The sequence below is a fragment of the Pholcus phalangioides genome, unplaced genomic scaffold, assembly GCF_987345545.1.
Source record: "Pholcus phalangioides strain wild (caught in Gottingen) unplaced genomic scaffold, Ppha-v1.0 ptg000009l_1, whole genome shotgun sequence".
In the NCBI taxonomy this organism is placed as follows: domain Eukaryota; kingdom Metazoa; phylum Arthropoda; class Arachnida; order Araneae; family Pholcidae; genus Pholcus; species Pholcus phalangioides.
The window spans coordinates 56,644,867-56,666,348 of record NW_028301602.1 but is presented as its reverse complement, the minus strand read 5'-3'; the positions used below and the strand labels follow the sequence as shown (position 1 = coordinate 56,666,348).

At 34.2% G+C, this 21,482-nt stretch overlaps 1 protein-coding gene across 3 annotated transcripts in view; it reads left to right on the top strand.

Moving 5' to 3' along the window:
• LOC149083349 (uncharacterized) overlaps positions 1-21,482 on the top strand; it is a 148,463-nt gene that overhangs the window by 93,740 nt on the left and 33,241 nt on the right. For all 3 annotated transcript variants that reach the window (XM_089236597.1, XM_089236598.1, XM_089236599.1), the window contains exons 19-22: positions 1,989-2,099; positions 8,906-9,409; positions 9,726-9,820; positions 20,969-21,136. In XM_089236597.1, coding sequence (XP_089092723.1) covers positions 1,989-2,099; positions 8,906-9,409; positions 9,726-9,820; positions 20,969-21,136 — 878 coding nt within the window. The remainder of the gene's footprint in view (positions 1-1,988; positions 2,100-8,905; positions 9,410-9,725; positions 9,821-20,968; positions 21,137-21,482) is intronic.

Here is a 21,482-nt window from a genome sequence, read left to right as displayed (position 1 = left end):
TGGGCCTGTGGGCAGTGGGCAATTGACATCTCCATCATGTTAATTCATCCACTCATTCTTCACATTTTCCTGGTCAAGAGTTTTTCCTTGGTCAAACACAACTCATCCATGCTTTGTCAGGCTTCCTATTCTTCCGACATGGCTCTGTGGGACTTCTCATTTTTCTCCTAGCTGAAAATAACTCTGAAAGAGCCCAGATTTCAGTCCAAAGAAGACATCATGCAGAATGCAATGGACCAGCTACACGCCATTTCAAAAGAGGCGTTCCAATGCTGCTTCAGACCTGTGGCAGGGCCATTGAGAGAAGTGTGTGGCAGCCCAACGGAACTATTTTGAAGGAGATTAATGTAAGATTGTGTCATATCTAAATATGAGTATTTTTTTACAAATATACAAGGTCAAATACAAGGTCATATATTTTTTGAACAAATCTCATATTACCTGCTTTTCATCACGAATGGAAAAACAATGGTTGACATTCTTGAACCGTAAATGATAATTCAAAGTAGCTTATCGTTTAACACTAGAAAGACGGGTCAGGGACTATACCTAGAAAGATGGGCAGGGTACTGTGTGACCCCCGTAGCTTTTTCTGGCAATTTTTGAACATTTTAACGTTTTAAAGCATGGTAAAAATTTTCTATGATATAATAGAGCTATAATAGAAAAAATTAGTGGGTGAAACGATTGATCTAGTAATATATTTTTATTATTATTTAGTTTTTAAAGATTCTGTGCAATGATCTCTCTCGATGCACATCAGTGTAGAAGAAACTTGAGACTAAGGGATTTGTATTTTCTATATTCCCGATAGGAAGTCAGTATTGCATTGTCTCTGGGTTTTGAATAGAATTTTCGGCATGATAACATAAGTCCAGCTGTCTGATGTTATTTGAAGAAAAATTATTCATTAGGAATGCCTATATTGGACAATATGTCCTTATGACATGGTCAGAACCTTTCATATCTAACCTTGAGAAATGAGGGTGGGGGAAATAATCACACAGCTGTCTCATTCATTACTATGTTTATATTTATGTTTATTTGAGCCCTTTTGGCAGTGTAGTAAAAATCACTAAACCCTCTGTAAAATTTTATATCTTTTATTAATGAAGTAAGCTTTCTTCTGATTTTCAGCAGGTGCAAACTAAAAGGTATAGTGAAAAGTGTTCAATTGGGAAATTAACTTTAGAAAATACATGTGTGTGTGAGATTGTCAATGCTAAAATAAGAGACTTTTATGGAGGCAACATACCTTGTCAGTGCCACTGAGAGGATTGAAAGAGCATGTATTCTTACTGTACAATGTATAGGAGCTTATGTTTTCTGCAATTAAGTTGGGCATTATAAAGTTTTTCTCAAATTTTGTGCAATATTTTCATTCTTGGACTTCCTTTTTCAGTAATAAATTTTGAAAACATACACTATACAACACATGAAAGATATTTAGAAAGTACTAGCCTTTACTAAGAGGTCAGAAAATAAATAAGAGCAGATTTTGGTATAAAAAGGGTGTTTTCAATTGTATGGGTGGGGTAGGAAGTGAGCATTTATAGAACTCTAGTTTATCCGGTGTTTTTTTTGTTATCCAGCATGCACTTTCACCACGTTAGGCCAGATAGTTGAGCGTCTACCATATTAAGTATTTTCTGGATACTGCTAATATGACTTATTTCCCACCCCCATATTGATAGCATATGTTGTGCTTATGGGACTTTATATTGTAGTAGTTTATCACAGAGGATGGTTTTCTTCAGCTGGGTTACACTATAAAAATTCGATAAAAGATCTTTCTAAAACTTGAAAAAAAAACAACCACCAATAAGCTTATTGGTTACATTTGCTTGAATGTAACTGATACACTTACTGGTTTCATTTTTTAAGTTTTATAAAAGAACTTTTATAGTGTAATGCCGGCTTTACAATAAAATTTAATATGTTACATTAGTTACGTTATTGACTTTCAATATTTCCTTTATTCTTTCCAGATGTGGCAAAAAATGTTGGACAGTCGAATCAGGATAAATTAGGAAATGTGCTTACATCAGCTGAACCAAGTCTCGCTATTTCTATATCTACAATGAGTTCTGTTGCAGCAGGTGAAAAATAAATCCTTTTGATGTGGAAAAGTCATAAAAAACTGTTATGCTTAGCAAATGGCATAGTACTTTTGATCTTGTCATGCATGTCATGTCTAGTGCTAGTTCCCAACAATAAAATTATATTATTCTGATTGCATAGTATAGTAAAACCTTTCTAATCCAGATGTATCCATAATCCAGACACTTATACCGATAACTTTTTTCTCAACCTGACTCAAACGTATTTTCTTTACTCAAATTCAGTTTCAGCTTTTTCTATTACATCAGAGGTCGTCAACCTTTTTCTAGTCACGAACATTGCCTGTACCTGCCATCAAAATAATAGCACCCTTACGGCAAGTTTAGCATACAAATGTATGAAATGAGGATGATTTCAATCCTTGAATGCAATTTTTAATTGGAACATTGATCAAGTGTTTGCCAGCGCGAAATTGGACACAAGCATTGAGCACTCTGGGTACTTCATGGAGCACCATGGTGCTCACGAGTAACGAGTTGAAAGTGCCTGTGTTACATCAACCATTTTCTATCTTTTTTATAATATAAACAGGCTACATGGCCCTGGCATCCTTCTTTGTCTCAAAAATAATAAATTATACTGTAATTACTGTAGAAAAGCATTTTAGGAACTAATTTTTGCTGTACGTAGCAGAAATTCCAGAAAATTATTCTGAAAATCTGTTTCTACTGTAATGTTTTTATTATGTTTTATTATTTTGGGGCAAAAGAAGCACCCCTATGGCCAGAGTAGCATCAGTGTATATGTTTCTTCATTTTCCAAATGTATAGTTGCTGTCCACAGTGAGTTTCAGGCTTCTGAGAAGGTAGAAATAATGATGGCATTTGCATGTCTCAATGAATGTGATTAGTTTTGGTCAAAGGAACTTTTCTTTCTTTACTTCGTTTCTCCACACTGTGAAGTTAACTTGAGTGTTTTAGAACATGATGACTGAGTTGTCTCAGTGTGATGGAGGTTGATGCATTGACACCAAGTCCTTTCTGCTTTTTGTGTATCAACCTGGAAGCGGTTTTGTTTCACAATGCTTTTTGAGAGTCTGTCTTGTCTTGCAGTAGTAATTGATTTAAGACCACTACTTGCACGTTTTCTCTAAAAATTGCTGTAATTTGAATGATTTTTAAAAATTTACTTACACTTGCTTGAGAGCACTTTGCTTTGTGGCCGATCATCTGCTGACTAAATCATGCTTTGCAGCGATTCACTACCAGATATTTTAGACCTGTTAAATAGTTTTTTTTCAACCCATTTTCAACACACGAATAAAACCGGGTTGCAAGCCTGCCTTTATTTGTCTAATTCATGCTATATGACTTCATGATAGCATGATTTATGAAAATTTTGATGCTGACGCTTATCGAATCAGAAACTCCTCCATAAATTTTTAAAAAATCATTCAAATTACAGCAATTTTTTGAGAAAACGTGCAAATAGTGGTCTTAAATCAATTACTACTGCGAGACAAGACAGACTCTTAAAAACATTGTGAAACAAAAACACTTCCAGATTGATACATAGAAAGTGGAAAGGACTTGGCGTCAATGCATCAACCTCCATCTCACTGAGACAACTCAGTCAACTGATTCTGATTATTATAATTTTTTGAATATCTTAAATATTTTTAAAGAAAATTTTATTTTGATTCTGAACACATAATAAATGTCACAGGTAACTTCAATTTATTTTAAACAAAATTTCCATTGTTTATTTTTCCAATCATTCTCTGTTGAAGAAAAGAAAACTATAACTTTCTACTCTATTATATATTTTTTTTATCAGAATTGTATTTGTGATTATCTAAGTGAATTTCTAAACATGTCGAAAGTGTCGTGATACGACAGGTACAAGCTGTAAACAGTAGCGTATTGCTTTAAGTATGTGGGGGGGGGGGGAAGTTGAACTTATTGAAAGGCTAGAAGTCATAAAACTAGTGCAAATGTTGTGCGAAAAATATGGTATTAGGAAAATATATATACCATTTCGATCTTAGGAAACTAAAATATATATATATATATGTACACTGCTCAAAACAATTAGGGGAGCAAGCAAAAAAGTGAAGAAAACCGTGCGAGACAGCCACGTATTGGCATACAATGGATAGTACACGCGTATCTATGCGCAATACAGGAAAAAGACGTAAAAAAATTTGGAATTAAGCTTTAATTGTTTGAAAATATGGAAAAAACATGAAAAGATGATTTAGGGCTACAATTTGGTTACATGTAAACGATAAAAAAAAGTACTGTTTAGACATGATGCATGAGTTTTAATAGGGCGTGTGGTCTCCTCGAACAGCTAAGACTGCTGCACACCTGTTTGCCATGGATGCGATGAGGTTATCGATCAGACTTTGGGGAATACTGTTCCACTCCTCAAGAAGTGCAATCTGCAAGTCTCGGACAGTAACAGGCGCGACCTTGGTCGCGCAGCAATGCGTCGTCCAAGTAATTCAGGTCAGGAGAGCACGCTGGCCATTCCATACACTGTATTGTTTCAGCTTCAAGCATGCTCTCCACCAGACGAGCTCTATGCGGTCGGGCATTATCATCCTGAAAAACAAAGGAATCTCCAATGGCTCCAGCGTAAGAGATGACACGAGGTCGCAGTATCTCGTCTGCATACCTTCGGGCCATCAAAGTGCCATTCCGAATGATATGCAGGTCCGTACGTCCGCCTATGCTGATTCCACCCCATACCATCCAACCAGCTCGTCTGTATTGTGACCTTTCACGAACGAATGCGGGGTTATTTCATTTGCCCCGTCCCTCCATACCAGAACACGTCGGGTGTCACACTCCAGACTTGAATCGGGACTAGTCTGTAAACAGCACTTGGCTCCAATCACGTTGCTCCCAATCTCGATGTTCAGCAGCCCATCTTTTTCGGGCCGCACGGTGGCGTGGGGTCAATGGAATGCAGACCATTGGCCTACGTGCATAAGGCCCTCCCTTATGAAGCCGATTACGTACTGTTTGGCTGGACACCCTTCGTCCTGTTGCCAAGAGCAACCGTCTTTGCAGCTGCGTAGCATTCTATGTTCTAGAGAGATAAAGATGGCTTTTTTCTCAGCCAGAGATATCAAGGAAACAGTTATTTTCCGGATATTATGCTGAGGTGAGCTCGGAAAGAAAAGTCATCACGTCTCCGCCGGGACTCGAACCCAGGTCCTCTTGCATACCGGCCAAGCATGCTACCATCTACACCACTGGAGACACATGAATCTGCCTTCCTAATTTCACGCACTGTGTCGTGAGGCGCTGAAGTAGAGGCATTAGTAGCCTCTCTTAACTTCAGGAAATGGCCCCCGGGTGGGACGGTTTAGAGAGATAAAGATGGCTTTTTTCTCCGGAAAATAACCGTTTCCTTGATATCTCTGGCTGAGAAAAAAGCCATCTTTACCTCTCTAAACCGTCCCACCCGGGGACCATTTCCTGAAGTTAAGAGAGGCTACTAATGCCTCTACTTCAGCGCCTCACGACACAGTGCGTGAAATTAGGAAGGCAGATTCATGTGTCTCCAGTGGTGTAGATGGTAGCATGCTTGGCCGGTATGCAAGAGGACCTGGGTTCGAGTCCCGGCGGAGACGTGATGACTTTTCTTTCCGAGCTCACCTCAGCATAATATCCGGAAAATAACTGTTTCCTTGATTCTATGTTCTGTTTCGATGGGCTGTTAACCGTATATACCGGTCATCAGTTGCTGTAGTGGCGCGTGGCCGACCTTGCCCTGGTCGACGTCTAACATTTCCTGTTTCTTGGAATCGATTCCACAGCCTTGCAACAACACTTCTGGCGACTCCAACAGCGTCCGCGACACTACGTTGTGTTTGCCCGGATTCCAGTCTGCCTATAACATGCCATGCCATGGATTCTGGTAAATCACGTTGTTGAGACATCCTCTAGTCACCTTGTCTCAAAAAAAAATACTGCGCAATCGAATTTCACAGTTACGGCTGTAAAACAGACGTTTCTGCAACATCCCGATTTCTGCCCTTATCTCCTTTTTCTGGTTTTTGACGTCATGAACTTTGATTTGCATATGAAGTTTTTTTCTTCCGTTTCCTGCTAGGCTTTAAACTATGGATGATTCATTTTATGTTACTTATCGGTATACATCTTTGCGTAATTTTGTTAAAACCATGTGCTCCCCTAATTGTTTTGAGCAGTGTGTGTGTGTATGTATATATATATATATATATATATATATAGTTTTTTTTGGATCTGCACAATGCCTATACAAAATTTGTTCAAAGAATAAATCAATGCCAGAAGTAAAGGGCACTCAATATTGGAACAACACTGTTAATTTACAGTACCTTCGTTGCAGTACCTATGCACATAAGTATAAGTCACCAAGTCCTATTTCAATAAACAACAGGAATATTCACTTTTTAAAGTAAGTGAGCTCTGTAGCAGGCCATACTGAAAAAAAATCTTTAAACAGCTCTTCTGTAAAATTTTCCTTTTGGCATACAGATATAAGTAAAGGGATCTTTTTGCTATAGTAACGTTATACGGAATTTAAAAATTATGGTTTAAAATTAAATTATCTATCATTACAGTATATGCATATACAGTCAAATCTTGTTACTGCGTCACCCAGGTAATGCATCACTCTGCTTACCTGGTCACTTTTTGAAAATCCCATTGTCTTTTATGAGTTTCTAATGTTATTAACTCCTGGTAATACATCACCCCACTCTGCTCGAGGTATCACTTTTATGAAAGCACCCTTTCGAAAATCGCCATTCAAATTGGAAAAATTTTGTACAATGTACACAGAAGTTCAACATTTACTCTTACCCCACCAAATATCTACCTCGCAATTCAAGCAGAAATCACTGAAGCCTCCATTTCCCTCTTTCACTGCAGTCTTATTAACGAAATCTTTCTTTCAACATTGAACTACTACTTAGTTAAGAATGGTTCAGCTATAATATTTTGTTCTTGGCAACTGCCATTCTTGGACAGCTTTTACTAAAAAAATGTCTATGGCAGAAATTTTCCATTTTTTTGTTTTTTTAGAAATAAAAAAACTTCTAGAGAGCAATCTGACCAACAACATGGTTAGCAATGAGGACAATAAGGCATAAGTTTGGGGAACTGAGAGATCTGTATCTGTGCATGATAAAAAGTGAAGAAAGTTTCCACAAAGCGAGAACGTTCTCATCCTTTGCCTATTTGGTAAAGATCATAAGTTTTTTTTGTTTTGTTTATCACTCTCAAGGGGCAAATTTTTAGATTCCCATTTTTAGATTACGGTTGATCTTAACTGCCTTATCAGTTAAGATCAACTGTAAAGCATTTGCCCTTGTCATTTTATTTACAAATGTTTCCAACATGATACATAGTCACACATGAACAGAAAATATTAATCTGAGAAGGTATTTATGCTGATGTATAAAAATTAAAATGTGTACATGTGTGTTAATGCATTTAAAAAAGGGCAGGATTTTTTTTCCATCTCTTATTTATAAGAAAATGGCAACGGACAGATTGAATTGGGGGGGGGGGGTTGTATTATGTTGATAGAGCCTATTATTAAAAGCCTCTGTTAGAAGAAAAATTGGCTGTGAAGGGAAGGTGGGTATTTTTTTCAAACCAAGTACAACTCGGATCTAGAAAAAAGAGAAATAAGAACACACACTTTGTGACCTATAGGGATTTTGCAATCCTTCTATCAGGTCTAGATGAGGCACATACTTGTAGTTACAATGCAACAGCGTTGGTTACTATAGTGTTGTAGAGTTGGTTTATAACATTGCACTCATTAATCTTATCTGAGTAAATTCAGACATAAATAGTGAGAGATCACAATATACAGTAAAACCTAGATAACTCGTCATCTCATGTTATCAAAAAATTATGACGGTTTAAGCGGAGTGCCATCAGTTTTAATGTGCAATCTTGTGAAAATTGTATAAATTTGAAGTAATATGACATTTATTAAAGTGTGAATCAAAATAACAATATTAATAAAATTTATAGATTGCAAAAGAGTAAATAATAGCAATTTTTAACCTTTTTAGAGCTCTTATTACTTAACTTATTGTGCTAAAATATACTGGTACACTTTGATTTATACTAATAATTTTTAATTTAGACTAACAGAGTAACTGTTAGAATAGGTAGTTTTTATTCATAACAGAACTCTCTATTGCACATTAATTTTACATATACATCAAATTTAATTTTAGTGTTTTAATTCTTCACCAGTAGTTCATGATGAAACTACAAGATAATCTCAAACACTTTTGACTTGGGGGGGGGGCTGGGCAGGGAAAAGTAATCAGAAGACCTCAACTTGGGAAAGAATGTCTGATTTTTTTCAATAAAGATATTTTGCTTAAATTTGAAACCCTGAATTAGTGGGGCCCATGCAGGAATGACATCTAGCTCGAACAGTCCCTAACGTTTCAAAAACTTTTTCATTGTGATGAGTTAACCAAAATTAGCGACGAGTAAATGAGGGTTTAATAGCATTGCTGTCTATTAAAGCTGGAAGGGCCTGAAGAAAAATGACGACTTACTAGGATGACGACTTAACAGGGTTTTACTGTATATATATATATTTTACAGTAAATGAAACTCACTGAATTATATCTGCATAATTTAAGTTTTTGTAATTGACAATGCCTTTTGTGGAATTTGTAATGTTGATTGCATTTTTAATGCTATAAAAATAGTTCATTATCTTTGGAGCTGTATAGGAGTAGCTTTTTTTAAAAGTGTTTTGTGATTGTTAATTCATTTTTAGTTGAAATTTATAATTTTTTCTTTTATTACAGATGATATTCTCAATGGGGAACAAACTCCATCAGGTCAGAATACTAAAGAAGAAATATCAGTCACAGAAGATTTAGTAGGTTGTTGCTTTTCAGATAGTGCCAGTTCAATGAAAACCAATGAAAATTTTGATGAAAACGAGGTTGAAGAAACAGTCAAATTGGAACCAGACATAGCAAGGTCAGACATAAAGACAAGTGTTTTTGATGCGAAATCTGTGACTGTCACAGCATTATCACCATCTGTGATTTTTGAGGAGTCTATTGATGTCGAAGAATTGTCTGACACAGATACAGATTGTATATTGTTAGATGTGTTAGGAAATTGTAATACTCAGACACCTCAAAAAAATCCATCAAAAGAAGAAAATGGAGATACTGATGAAAAGGATTGTTGGAATGGTCATGCCATCACATTATGTAGAAAGAACTTGATGCTTTTAAGACCAGTTGTCAAAGATGTGTCAATTGAAAATGGAAGGAATAAATCAAAGAGGAAAAAAAAAGGCAAGTATTCTTTTCAAAATGATCAAATTGCCCAGTCAGCCCCCTCTTTTATATGAGGTCATGATTTTATAAATGGTTACTATAAGCACTTATTTTCTGAAGAATTTTAGAGAATTCTTTACTAAGCAAGAACTCTGAAATATTAGTATACTACTATTTTTTCATCTTTTTTAAAATTAAAAATATCAAGCAAGTGACTGTATTTAACATCTCAGTGTGGAGCTTCTTATTTTACTGTATATTGAAACATGTTGTTTTTTCAGAGACAATTCTGTAACATTTTCTCTATATTTAACATAAATATAATGTATTTTAGGTGAAATAAAGTATGTGAGTCTGGATGAATATTATTTTGCAAGAATGAAACCAGTTTATGAAAGAAACAGCGAGAAAAGAAACTATGTTTTCAATGTAAGTATGTTTATGCAGGATTTGCAAACTGTTTAGAAAACCTTGGAGGGGTGATAGTACCCATCAAGATGAACAATATTTATGATGGAACCTATAGTTGCAATTCTCTCTCTCTCTCTCCCTCTCTCCACGCACCCACAGGTTCAGGTTCAACACTTCCAATTCCCCCATGCAAGATATATGGCATTCAGGTGTGCTGAGGCTCCATCATGCGAAAACCACATGTCCAGCAGGGGTTGACATCAGACATGAGGACTTCTTGAAGTGCTTTTGGGGGTGTTTCTGAGTTTGGCTTTTCTGACACTGAGTGCATTGCAACCATAGGTTTCATCGTAAATATTGTGAGTCGTGATAGGTACTATCACCCCTCCAATTTTTTCTAAACAATATACGAACACCTTATATACAGCACACATGAGTATGTTCAATAAAATGTACGTCACAACCAAAGTGAGATATTTAGGCACTTCACAGATTTGGCAAGACCTCTGTCAGTTTGTGAAGAGTAGATTTTGAACATTCATTTCATGGTGATATTTATGCTTAGTAGGTCAGTCCTATGGAATTGTATATTTTCCATGTTAGGCACAGTTTCATTTTGTCTTGTGATACTGATCATAAAGCACTTTTTTAATATTAAAAATGGTAATATCTCCAAAATGTGATCCAATAAAACTTTTAAATGGTGATATTTGTGTTCAACAGATCAGACTACTCAGAATTATAAATTTTCATGTCTCAAAAATTATATATTTTCAAGAACTCGGAAAGTTCATGGCATGACTTTCTTCTGGTATTCTTTGAGCTGAAAACATATTTAGAAGGGTGGTTGTCAGAAGTCATAAAATTTAAGGACTTGGCCAATCTTCTTATTGCCAGTTAGGTAGAAATGAGGTGCCCTCTCCTGAAGTGAAAGAGCATTTCTTTGATGAGTGGGGCCACGATGATTTCACCCTCTGAACTAGCTGAGAAACTGGGTGCATATGAAGATGCCAGGAGTGCTTTCACTAAGAAGGAGCTTACCCACCACAAACTCCCTGCCGGGGGAAGGGGTGGGTGGTCCCACAGGGTTCAAGTGAAAAAAAAACAAAAAAACAACAGGAACTAATTTCTTCATATATTAAGGGCTTTGCGTATGTATCTTCTGTTTATATTTTTATCACTACACTCTTTATTAATAATTTTGTCTCTTATTTTTTCCTCTTTTCCTTATTCTATTGCTTAATTTCCATGTAAGTAAAATTAATTCAAATCTTTCTGTAATAACAAATTAAATTAGTATTATAATCAATAAACATTACTAAAACAATGAGGAAATATCAGCGTAACTGATGGGAAAACACATATTTTTCCGGAGCAGAGAAAAAATCAACTTACTTTCCTTCTGGAACACACATTACTTACTTGGAATAAATGGCTTTGAACTCACTCACAATACAATATCACCTAACCACAAGAAAAACTTTTGTACAAAAATTTGCACATCACTGTGATGATGCGCACTCACTATTCAACAATCACGGGAACACAAAATCGCTATTCTAAACACGGATCGATCACAAACAGCACACTCTAAGCACTACGACAAATCACAAACATGCTACACGAAGCACCAGAATGAATCTCAAACACACACGCCCATGCCACGGTCGAAGATAAGGACATCTCATCAATCAATCCACTAATCGGATGGCGAGGCATTAAGAGACCGCAGGAGGAGTAATGGTGACTCCCGCCATTTATCTGTACTCGATCACTGGCTCATCAGAAACACACAGCATCACATAGAAGAAAAACCAGCACATGTTTCCAACAAGGCGAAACTTTAGCAGAAGCATTCAAACCTTCGGAAAGTTCCCTAAAAAAAATATTAAAAATAAATTAAATGAAAAATATATAATGGGAAAGTATATAACTGCAAAATATGTGTAATGGGAAAGAGCGACAACCAACATTTTTGCCTCAGAAACCCGCAAGATCCCACATGGTATACATAGATTTTACCCCAAAACAAAGCAATGTGGTTCACAAAACTGTCAGTTCCGCAGAAAAAAGGAATGTACTTACCACAGGATGGCTCAAAAAACTGTCAATTCAGCAGAAAAAGAAATGTAGTTTCCACAGGATGGCTCAAAAAACTGTCAATTCAGCAGAAAAAGGAATGTAGTTTCCACAGGATGGTTCAAAAAACTGTCAATTCCGCAGGAAAAAGGAATGTAGTTTCTGCAGGATGGCTCAAAAAAAATGTCAGTTCCGCAGAAAAAGGAATGTAGTTTCCACAGGATGGCTCAAAAAACTGTCAATTCCGCAGAAAAAAGGAATGTAGTATCCACAGGATGGCTCAAAAAAAATGTCAATTCAGCAGAAAAAGGAATGTAGTTTCTGCAGGATGGCTCAAAAAAAAATGTCAATTCCACAGAAAAAGAAATGTAGTTTCTGCAGGATGGCTCAAAAAAATGTCAATTCCGCAGAAAGGAGCACTGGGAGCCCTTTCTGGTATATATATTCTATGGCGGAGCTCCTTAGTCCTATTTTTTATTCATTCGTCAAAGTTACTAACTTATTGTCATTATTCAAAAAATTTATAATTATTTTTTTCAAATTAACTGGCTTTTTTGTTTATTTTTCTCGAGTGGTCGCGGAGCACCGGTTGAGAACCGCTGGCCTAGAGTAATTAAAGCACAGCGTCCAACCTCTGATCCTGAAACCAAAGCAATACCTGCTCAGTTTGGTCAGTTGGAACCAAATTTATGCTCTTTTTTAACAAGACCTGTAGTGCTGTTGAAAATTCACAATGGCAGGTTGGAAACTGCCTTTGCCTGCAGTGGTGCTACACACTTTGACATTTGAAGACTGGACAACATAACACACCCCGCTTCCCATCTCAGAGAGGTATCAAAGCTTTCCCAAAGGATGAGTGTATCTGGAAAGTTTTATTATAAACAACAAAACATTTTCGCCTCAGACAAAGGCAATGAAAAATAAAATATGTATATAAACAATCGTCAATCTGAAATCATATAACAGATAATTAAAATCTAAACAACAAATGCCAATGAGCAATCAAATTATAAACAGGATTATAAGATGATGATGTATAGTCCATCACATAAAGAATCTAGCAATCATCAATTAATCAAATGATTGTCAATAATCTTGGAATATAAAATTTTGAATAGCAGTGAATCAGCTAATCACAGTCTCCATGTTTTTACATTGTCCAGCTTCCACATATCAATTTGATTGTTAGCATTGGGTCTTCAGTAGGCATAAGTCCACCATCATCTAAGCTGCAAGTTTTATATGTTAGTGCAGTGTCGCTCAATAAGAACCCAAATTTGAATAATAAAGTTAATTTTAATATACAGTAATGAGCATGGCAAAAAATAAACTTTTGAAACAACGTGTATACAGAAGTTGAATTGACATCAGACTAATATTGAACTAACAAAGAACTCAGATCCAGAACAAACAATCTTTTATAGACAAGGAAATTCTTTCCTCTCATGGAAGTCGACCAGTTGGCGATTAGTGCAATCCATCATTTGCATAAGGCATGAAGAATTTTTTTTGTTTCCTTAACAGTCACCCCCCCCCCCTCATGCCATATGCTTTCATACAAAAGTTCATGTAATAATTTCATATTATTTAGAAAGATAGGTTTCGTAAAATAATCTGCATGATTACATTTGGTATTGATATATTTCAATTTAAAATGTTCTTTTTCTACAAGGTTTTTATAAAATCATGTTTTACATCAATATGTTTTGAACAGTTGTTCTCAATGGGTGAGAATGAAAAATCAATGCGGCCTGGTTGTCATAATATACAACAAAATCAACTTCTAATTTTTTGCATTCAAATAAAATATTTTGCACCCAAATAAGCACTTTTACACATTCAGTTGATGATATATATTCGGCCTCCATAGTTGATAAACTGACGCATTTATGTTTAAATTATCCAATAACATGATCATTCCTCCCATGGAAATTCTGTCATTCCTATTGCAGGCAGAGTTTGAATCAGAAAAAGAATGTAATTTAAAATTTTTGACATTTCATGAATTCAACATAAAATGTTTAGAATCTGACCTGGATTTTCCTGAAATTGTGATAATACATTGACAGCATAACAAATATCAGGATGTGTACAATTTGCAATGAATGCTGTGCAACCTAATGCATTTCTTTAAGGAAGATTGCTCATTTCATTTACTTGATCAGCAGTGGCTGGACAGTCAAGTTTTGTTAGTACAGTCGCCCTTGGTATTTACAAATTTCATATTCACGGTTTTCGTATTTATAAACTCTTTCGAGTTTTTTTGGAACATACTGTTGAAGTGTGTGTAATAGTTTTCGATTCAGAACAAAATACAACTTGTATGTGTTAATTAAACATTCTCAAAAAGTCCCACTTTAAAGAATTTTCTGGTGCTTTTGAAAATTTTTATACAAGAAAAATTTTTATACTGAAAATATTTATTAAATGTTTCTAAAAGTGAAAATCTTACAAGGAAAATTTTAAATGTGGACAAAGTTGTTAGCTTCATTTCCTTGGTTTCCCGTTCTTGCTGTAGCTATGCCTGCTATTATATAGACCTGGATTCACCTGTCTCTCATGTAGAAAGTGCTGTTTTTCTGTGGGTGTGATAAAAAAAAGTTATATATTGCATAACTTGCACATTATAGTCTTCATTATTCAACCTGTGAGGTATTGATGAAATAATGTCACATCTCTCAGTATTTTGTATGAACAAAACAATGGAAAAGCTTGAACTATGAAACACTTTTTCTGGATTGTTGATGGAGAAGGGTTCATTCATGTAGAGATAAAAGGAATTAGTTAATAGCAATTCAGAAATCTACAGAGGAGGGATTAATCAAACTGACTGCTTCGTAAATCGAAGCGACACCTTTATGAAAATAAAAAAGATTGAGAAATATAGAGAAAGCCAGTTCATTATGGGCAACATAGCAAAGACTTCTTAAGTTTAATGACAATAGATTGTTTCCATGTAATAAACCCATCTGTGTTACTTTTTTTGCACGTAGAAATATTGGTAAAGGAACCCTTCTTACGAACCCTCTGACAAATTAACTATTATTCAAAAGAAACAACTAAAAGAAAAACATTGTGTTGTTTTTACAGAAAGCATCACCTTTAAGCACTGGATTCCCCCTCCCCCAACTTCAACTTCTTCTACACGAAGCAGATACTATAAAAATGAGATGCCTAAAAAAACAAAATTTAAGGTTTGAGTTATTTATGGATTTTTCGTATTTGCGGTCACCCCTGGAACGAAATCAACCGGCCTGCAAATACTCAGATACAACTTTAGCAATAGGTAAAGAACAGTGAGGATATTTATATTTAGAATACATATCACAAGTTTTATATATATATTGGTGTTGATGAATAAATAATTTACCATCCTCTTCAATGAACTCAACACACATAGCAGTTTTTTAGTTGGACCTAAATCATTTAAATCAACTTTGCTCTTCAAAAGAGATTTAGCATGATTCAAATCATTTTCTGATTTTCCAAACATAATAATATCGTCAACATAAAATAATAATACACTTGTTCCAAATATATACACACAATTGGGTCATTCATTCCATGTCAAATTACCCAGCCATGAAACCCATGGTCAAAGATTTTGATTTTTTTTATATTTCTTGCTTTTACCATCCTTATTAACCGTGTGAAATATTATTTGCATTTGTCAAACTTTTTTGAGAAACAAAGTGTTGAAATTTATAAAAAAAAATGATGAAGATGACTTTTCTGAGGCTCAATTTTTAAGCAGCATTGTTTGAGAAAATAAATCATAACTTTTTCAATTTTCAATATATTCAAATGAAATTTTCACTAAAGTGTTCACAAAAGCAAAGAATATGAATAAAAATAATTCATACACTTACATTTGAAATTTACATACAAAAAAATTATGTAAACTTTGTTTTTGTGGAATTTTTCATTAGAAAAAAATACAATTTTTCTAACATATTTTTAGACCAGAGAGAGGCACAGCAGTTACCAAAACTCTTATTTAAATTTCTCCAAAATATTATGAAGTAGAAGACTGGAGGGAAAAAAAAATGATTTTTTGACAGCTAATATACTTATTCTGGCTCTCAACACAAAATTTATGGAGATAAGACTGGATCGCTCCGATTTCAAATCATTCAACTAGATACTGAAATGCAACCCATCATCCCGGATTCCAATTATTATTTTTTGTTTATTGCTTCTACCATCCTTGCTGACCATGCAAAATTTCATGTACATATCTCAAAAACTCTGAGTAAAAAAAATGTTTTCTAACCCCATGAATGACGTCTCTGAGGCTAACCATTCAAGCAATATTATTTATGAAAATATATCATCACTTTGCAGATTTTCAATACATTCAAAAGAAATTTTTACTGAAATGCTCACAAAAAATGCAGATTATGAATAGGAAAGAAAATTAAACCTTAGAGCAAAAAAGTCATTTAAATTTAATTTCTTGATTTTTTTGTAAAATTATTAAATTTTACAATTCATTTATTGTTAAATTATTTAACAATAAATGAATTTATTGTAAGTATGAATTTAAACCAAAAACCTTTTTTCACCAACTCTGATTTGACACATTACATTATTCTAATTATTTCATGAATTCATTTAATCCTAGAATTAAAATTTATTAAATGTTTTGAATTATTGCATTAACTACTCATGAAACTTAATTTAGTGAATATTGTATAAGCGCACATAAAAAATAAAATATAAATTTTTTTATTAAGCATGAATCATTATATCAAGTCAAAAAATGTACAAATATAATTAATGTAGTAATATAAGTACAATTGCATTTTGTTACTCAAATGTGTTGGCTGTCAAAAAATAATGTTTACTCTTCTATAGTCTTCTTAGACTATATAAAATTTGATAGGATTAAATTTAAAAAAAACTGAAAATTCATGCTGTGCATCCAAAAAAAAGTTTACAAAATTGTTTTACAAAAAAATCAAGAAATTAAATTTAAATGACTTTTTTGCTCTAAGGTTTAATTTTCTTTCCTATTCATAATCTGCATTTTTTGTGAGCATTTCAGTAAAAATTTCTTTTGAATGTATTGAAAATCTGCAAAGTTATGATATATTTTCATAAATAATATTGCTTGAATGGTTAGCCTCAGAGACGTCATTCATGGGGTTAGAAAACATTTTTTTTTCTCAAAGAGTTTTTGAGATATGTACATGAAATTTTGCATGGTCAGCAAGGATGGTAGAAGCAATAAACAAAAAATAATAATTGGAATCCGGGATGATGGGTTGCATTTCAGTATCTAGTTGAATGATTTGAAATCGAAGCGATCCAGTCTTATCTCCATAAATTTTGTGTTGAGAGCCAGAATAAGTATACTAGCGGTAAAAAAATCATTATTTTTTTTCTCCAGTCTTCTACTTCATAATATTTTGGAGAAATTTAAATAAGAGTTTTGGTAGCTGCTGTGCCTCTCTCTGGTCTAAAAATATGTTAGAAAAATTGTATTTTTTTCTAATGAAAAATTCCACAAAAACAAAGTTTACATAATTTTTTTGCATGTAAATTTCAAATGTAAGTGTATGAACTATTTTTATTCATATTCTTTGCTTTTGTGAACACTTTAGTGAAAATTTCATTTGAATATATTGAAAATTGAAAAAGTTATGATTTATTTTCTCAAACAATGCTGCTTAAAAATTGAGCCTCGCATCATCGGCATCATTTTTTTTAAAAATAAATTTCAACATTTTGTTTCTCAAAAAGTTTTAGAGATATGCAAATAATATTTCACACGGTTAATAAGGATGGTAAAAGCAAAAAATAAATAAAATCATTGAAGTCTGAGACTATGGGTTTCATTTTGGCATTTTGCCAGGTGATTTGAAAATTGAATGACCCAATAACATCATTTTAATTTCTTAAATTGTAAAGATCTAAGAACAGAATCAAATTCTAAAAACCATTCACGTCCACTCTGATGTAGACCAAAAATTGCTTTGTTCAAGCGACAGACATAATGAGGTTTGTTAGAGTCAATGAAACCAAATGGTTGTTTCATGTAAACCTCAAAATTCAATTTCGCATAAAGATATGCACATTTGACATCTAATTGATAATGAAGCCATCCAAGACAACTTACTAAGAAAGTGAAAAATACTCTCACAAGTGTAAAGTTGACCACAGGGGCTACATACTTCTTCATAAGAGTCACCTTTGATTTGATTGTAGCGTTTAGCTACAAGTCTAGCTTTATAACTTCCAATGTTTCCTTTTTCATTTCTTTTCACTGTGTAAACCCATTTATTTTCCAAGATTTTGGTATTCTCCGGTTGAGGAACCTAAGTCCACACTTCATATTCATTCGTAACATCCATTTCCGCATCCATAGCCTTTTGCCATTCAGATGAATCAGGAGATTTCATGGCTTCATGGAAGTTTCATAGAATTTTTACATCAGTGTGATTAGCTTCGAATTTGGTGAATTCCACTTTCCCTGAAAATTTGTTTTTACCTCCAAAATCAAAAACATTCTTATCCTAATTTATCTTGTTTCTTTCACAATATTTCTCGACATCCTGATGTGAACGTAACCTTATACTCGTTCCTGATATTCCATAATAATTGTCAACACGTTATCTGTCAGGTCGAGGGACAGCTTTCCATATCCAATTAACATCACTACAAGGGGTAATGCCAGATGTGGCTGAAATTTGAATTTGCAATCCACCCGCCGGTTTTGAAACTCGGATTTGTGCTTCATCTTCCAACCTTAAAATTCGAGTTTGCAGTTCATCTTCCGATTTTGAACTTTTGAATCTCTCTTCAGTTGATGATTGAACTTCAGAATTTTCGTCCGCAGAACTGGAATAGTATTGGTCATCAAAAGTATTCATTTTGAAGTGATAATAACTTACTCTTTTACGATCGAGATCCAGTATCACTGGATCCACACCAGTAATATTTTCATCAAAATGAACATTTGATGTTTCAACCAATTAATTAGATTTAAACATCCAAATTCTATATCCATTGTTCGCTGGGCATATCCAACCATAATACCAATTTTTGCTTTTGAATCAAATTTTTTCTGTTTTTGTTTTGGGATACTTACAAAGGCTTTACATTCGAATACTTTGAAATGTTTGACTGAAGATTCTTGATAGGAAAAACTGTAACCTTTCTTGCATAATTGTCGATTATGGTTAGGAAATATTTGCGGCTGTATCTAGTTAACAATAATGAGCATGGCATTAACTTCAATCGATAGACATACACGATTTACATAATTTCAATTATGAAAAATGATATTTTCAGCTTTTTTATGAGAAAAAGAAAATAGTCAAATTATACTAAGGGGGGGGGGGGGGGAGAGACAGGATATATATATATGTATCTATATGTAAAAACCTTAAAAGATGCATGTGCATCAAAAATAGTCTAAATTGTGGGATGGTTTGGTAAAAAGTTCACCACCCCACCCCTAAATAATCAATGTGACTCCCCCACCACCTACAGGGGGTTCCGACCTGACCTTTGGGAACCACTGTATATTTTGCAATAGAGAAGAAAGGAAACTCTTGTCAGAGGTTTTATCTTAAGGGTGGCAAAATATTACTCACCTCAGGCAATGAGCACCAAAACATCTAGGACCCACCCTGGTAATGGGAGACAATAAACTACCATTCTCTTGTGCTGCAAAGACCATTGGCATCATGAAGAGAAGCATGGCCAGTAGACTAAATGAACATTAAAGAAGTTACAAATAGAATTAGAACAAGATGAGTTGGCTATAGCTAAACATATCTCATAGCTACCAAGTCTCAGATTTTCCGGGAGACTCCATCTTTCTTCCAATCCAATTTCTTCTCCATTTCCTAGAGTCCCAAAAATTTCTTTTATCTCCTGAATTTTGATTATGATTGCAAAATTCCCTACTTTTTGGGGAAAGCATTATTCCTAAAGAATTCACTTGAGGAAAAGACTACTTAACCGTACATGCACCTCGTACACATTCCTCTATGGAATTTCCAAGGAATTGGTACATCCTGGAGAGAATGCGTGTTCTGAGTGTATGTGTGGCCCTAACGTATTTATGTTGTCGAGTTGCGATTGTTTCATGTTCATGCTGCCATCTGTCATCTATTCTCTGAAGTAAAGATGGGACTGCTTGAATTTGTCATGTTATATCAGTGTTGTGTTGTAGGTTGCCTGCTGTCTGAAGAAAAGACTTGCCTCTGTTTTTTCCCCAAGTACAAAATATATTGTCTCTAATAACTTGTTCCTGGGATGACCATACATCTTGTTTTTTATAAGTCTAACCCTTTTTTAGTTCTGAAGGAAGTTTTTTATTGGCATGATTTTGATTGGAGTGTAGGCTATGAGTGTGATTGGCGATGGCTAACATGCCACTTTTTATCCCAAAAAAGAGAAAAAATCGCTATTTTACTTTTAGTTAACAAATTCATACTTTCATAAAGAAAATCTCTACTTACTTTTTTTCAAAAATCTCTTGTATATTCTTCTTTGTACAGAATTTGAATCCACACAAAAATCTCCCTAATTTGCATTCTTTGAGCTATGACATCTAGAAATGTTTGTTATTCCAACAGTTATTATTTTCCCTGCGTCTATAGAGAAGCTATAAAATTTTGTAAGCATAGAAACAACTTCAAACCAAAAAGAAGAATTTAGTCAGCAAACCCAGTCTAGTTCACAATTACTGCACATGAATTCCCTCCTAAAATAATCTGAAGACAAGTGGCATCGCACAGTCACAAACCAATACATTCTCTCAGCCAATCCTGAGTCAGCATTCAAGATCCAATCAATAACAGAAAGCTACTGGGAGTAGAGCTGAGTAGCTCACAAAGAGAGAATCTTGTTGTTAGCGAGTCATAATTTCACCTCCAAAGGTGAAAATTGCAGCTGCAAGTAAAATATTAAGTATTAACTGAAGAAGATTAATGTCAAACAGCTTGGAGGTTTCTGCCAAGTTCCTGTTTCTTGTTATATGCTAGCTGTGAAAGCTGACACCAACAATATTTACAGTTATTGTAAAACCTAATTTTTCTGATTGTGTTTCATTTTTTTAAAATAAAATTTCAGTGCTCCTTGTGCAAAGAATATTTTTACAGCAATGTTTCTGTGATGGCCCACACTTTTCGTCATGCTAGAGACCACAAAGCTGAACTTTTGAAAGAAAATATGCATGTGTGTAGTTTTTGTCTGAATGAGTACAAATCAAAGAGCGTCCTGAAACATCATATAGAGATGGTAAGCTACCTTTATGTTTAATTTTTTTTACTGTGGTTTTTTTCATTATTTCTTATCTTTTTGACTTCATCTTTTTTTGTTTTTTATTTAAAAGTGTTTTTCATTTAAAAACAAAAATTCTGGCTTACAATATTTTTTTTTTTTTTTGCCTGTTATTTGTTGTGTTAGTTTTTTGCTGTTACTATAGATATCTCTTTTTTAAAAATGCTTTCATAATACTGTGACACTTTTAGAGAAAATTTCAAAGAATTTTGCTGAATTGTCATCTGAAATTTCCTGCTTAATAATCAGCAGATTATACGTTAAAAAACATCTGAATTTTTTAATCTGGATAATGTTCCTTTAC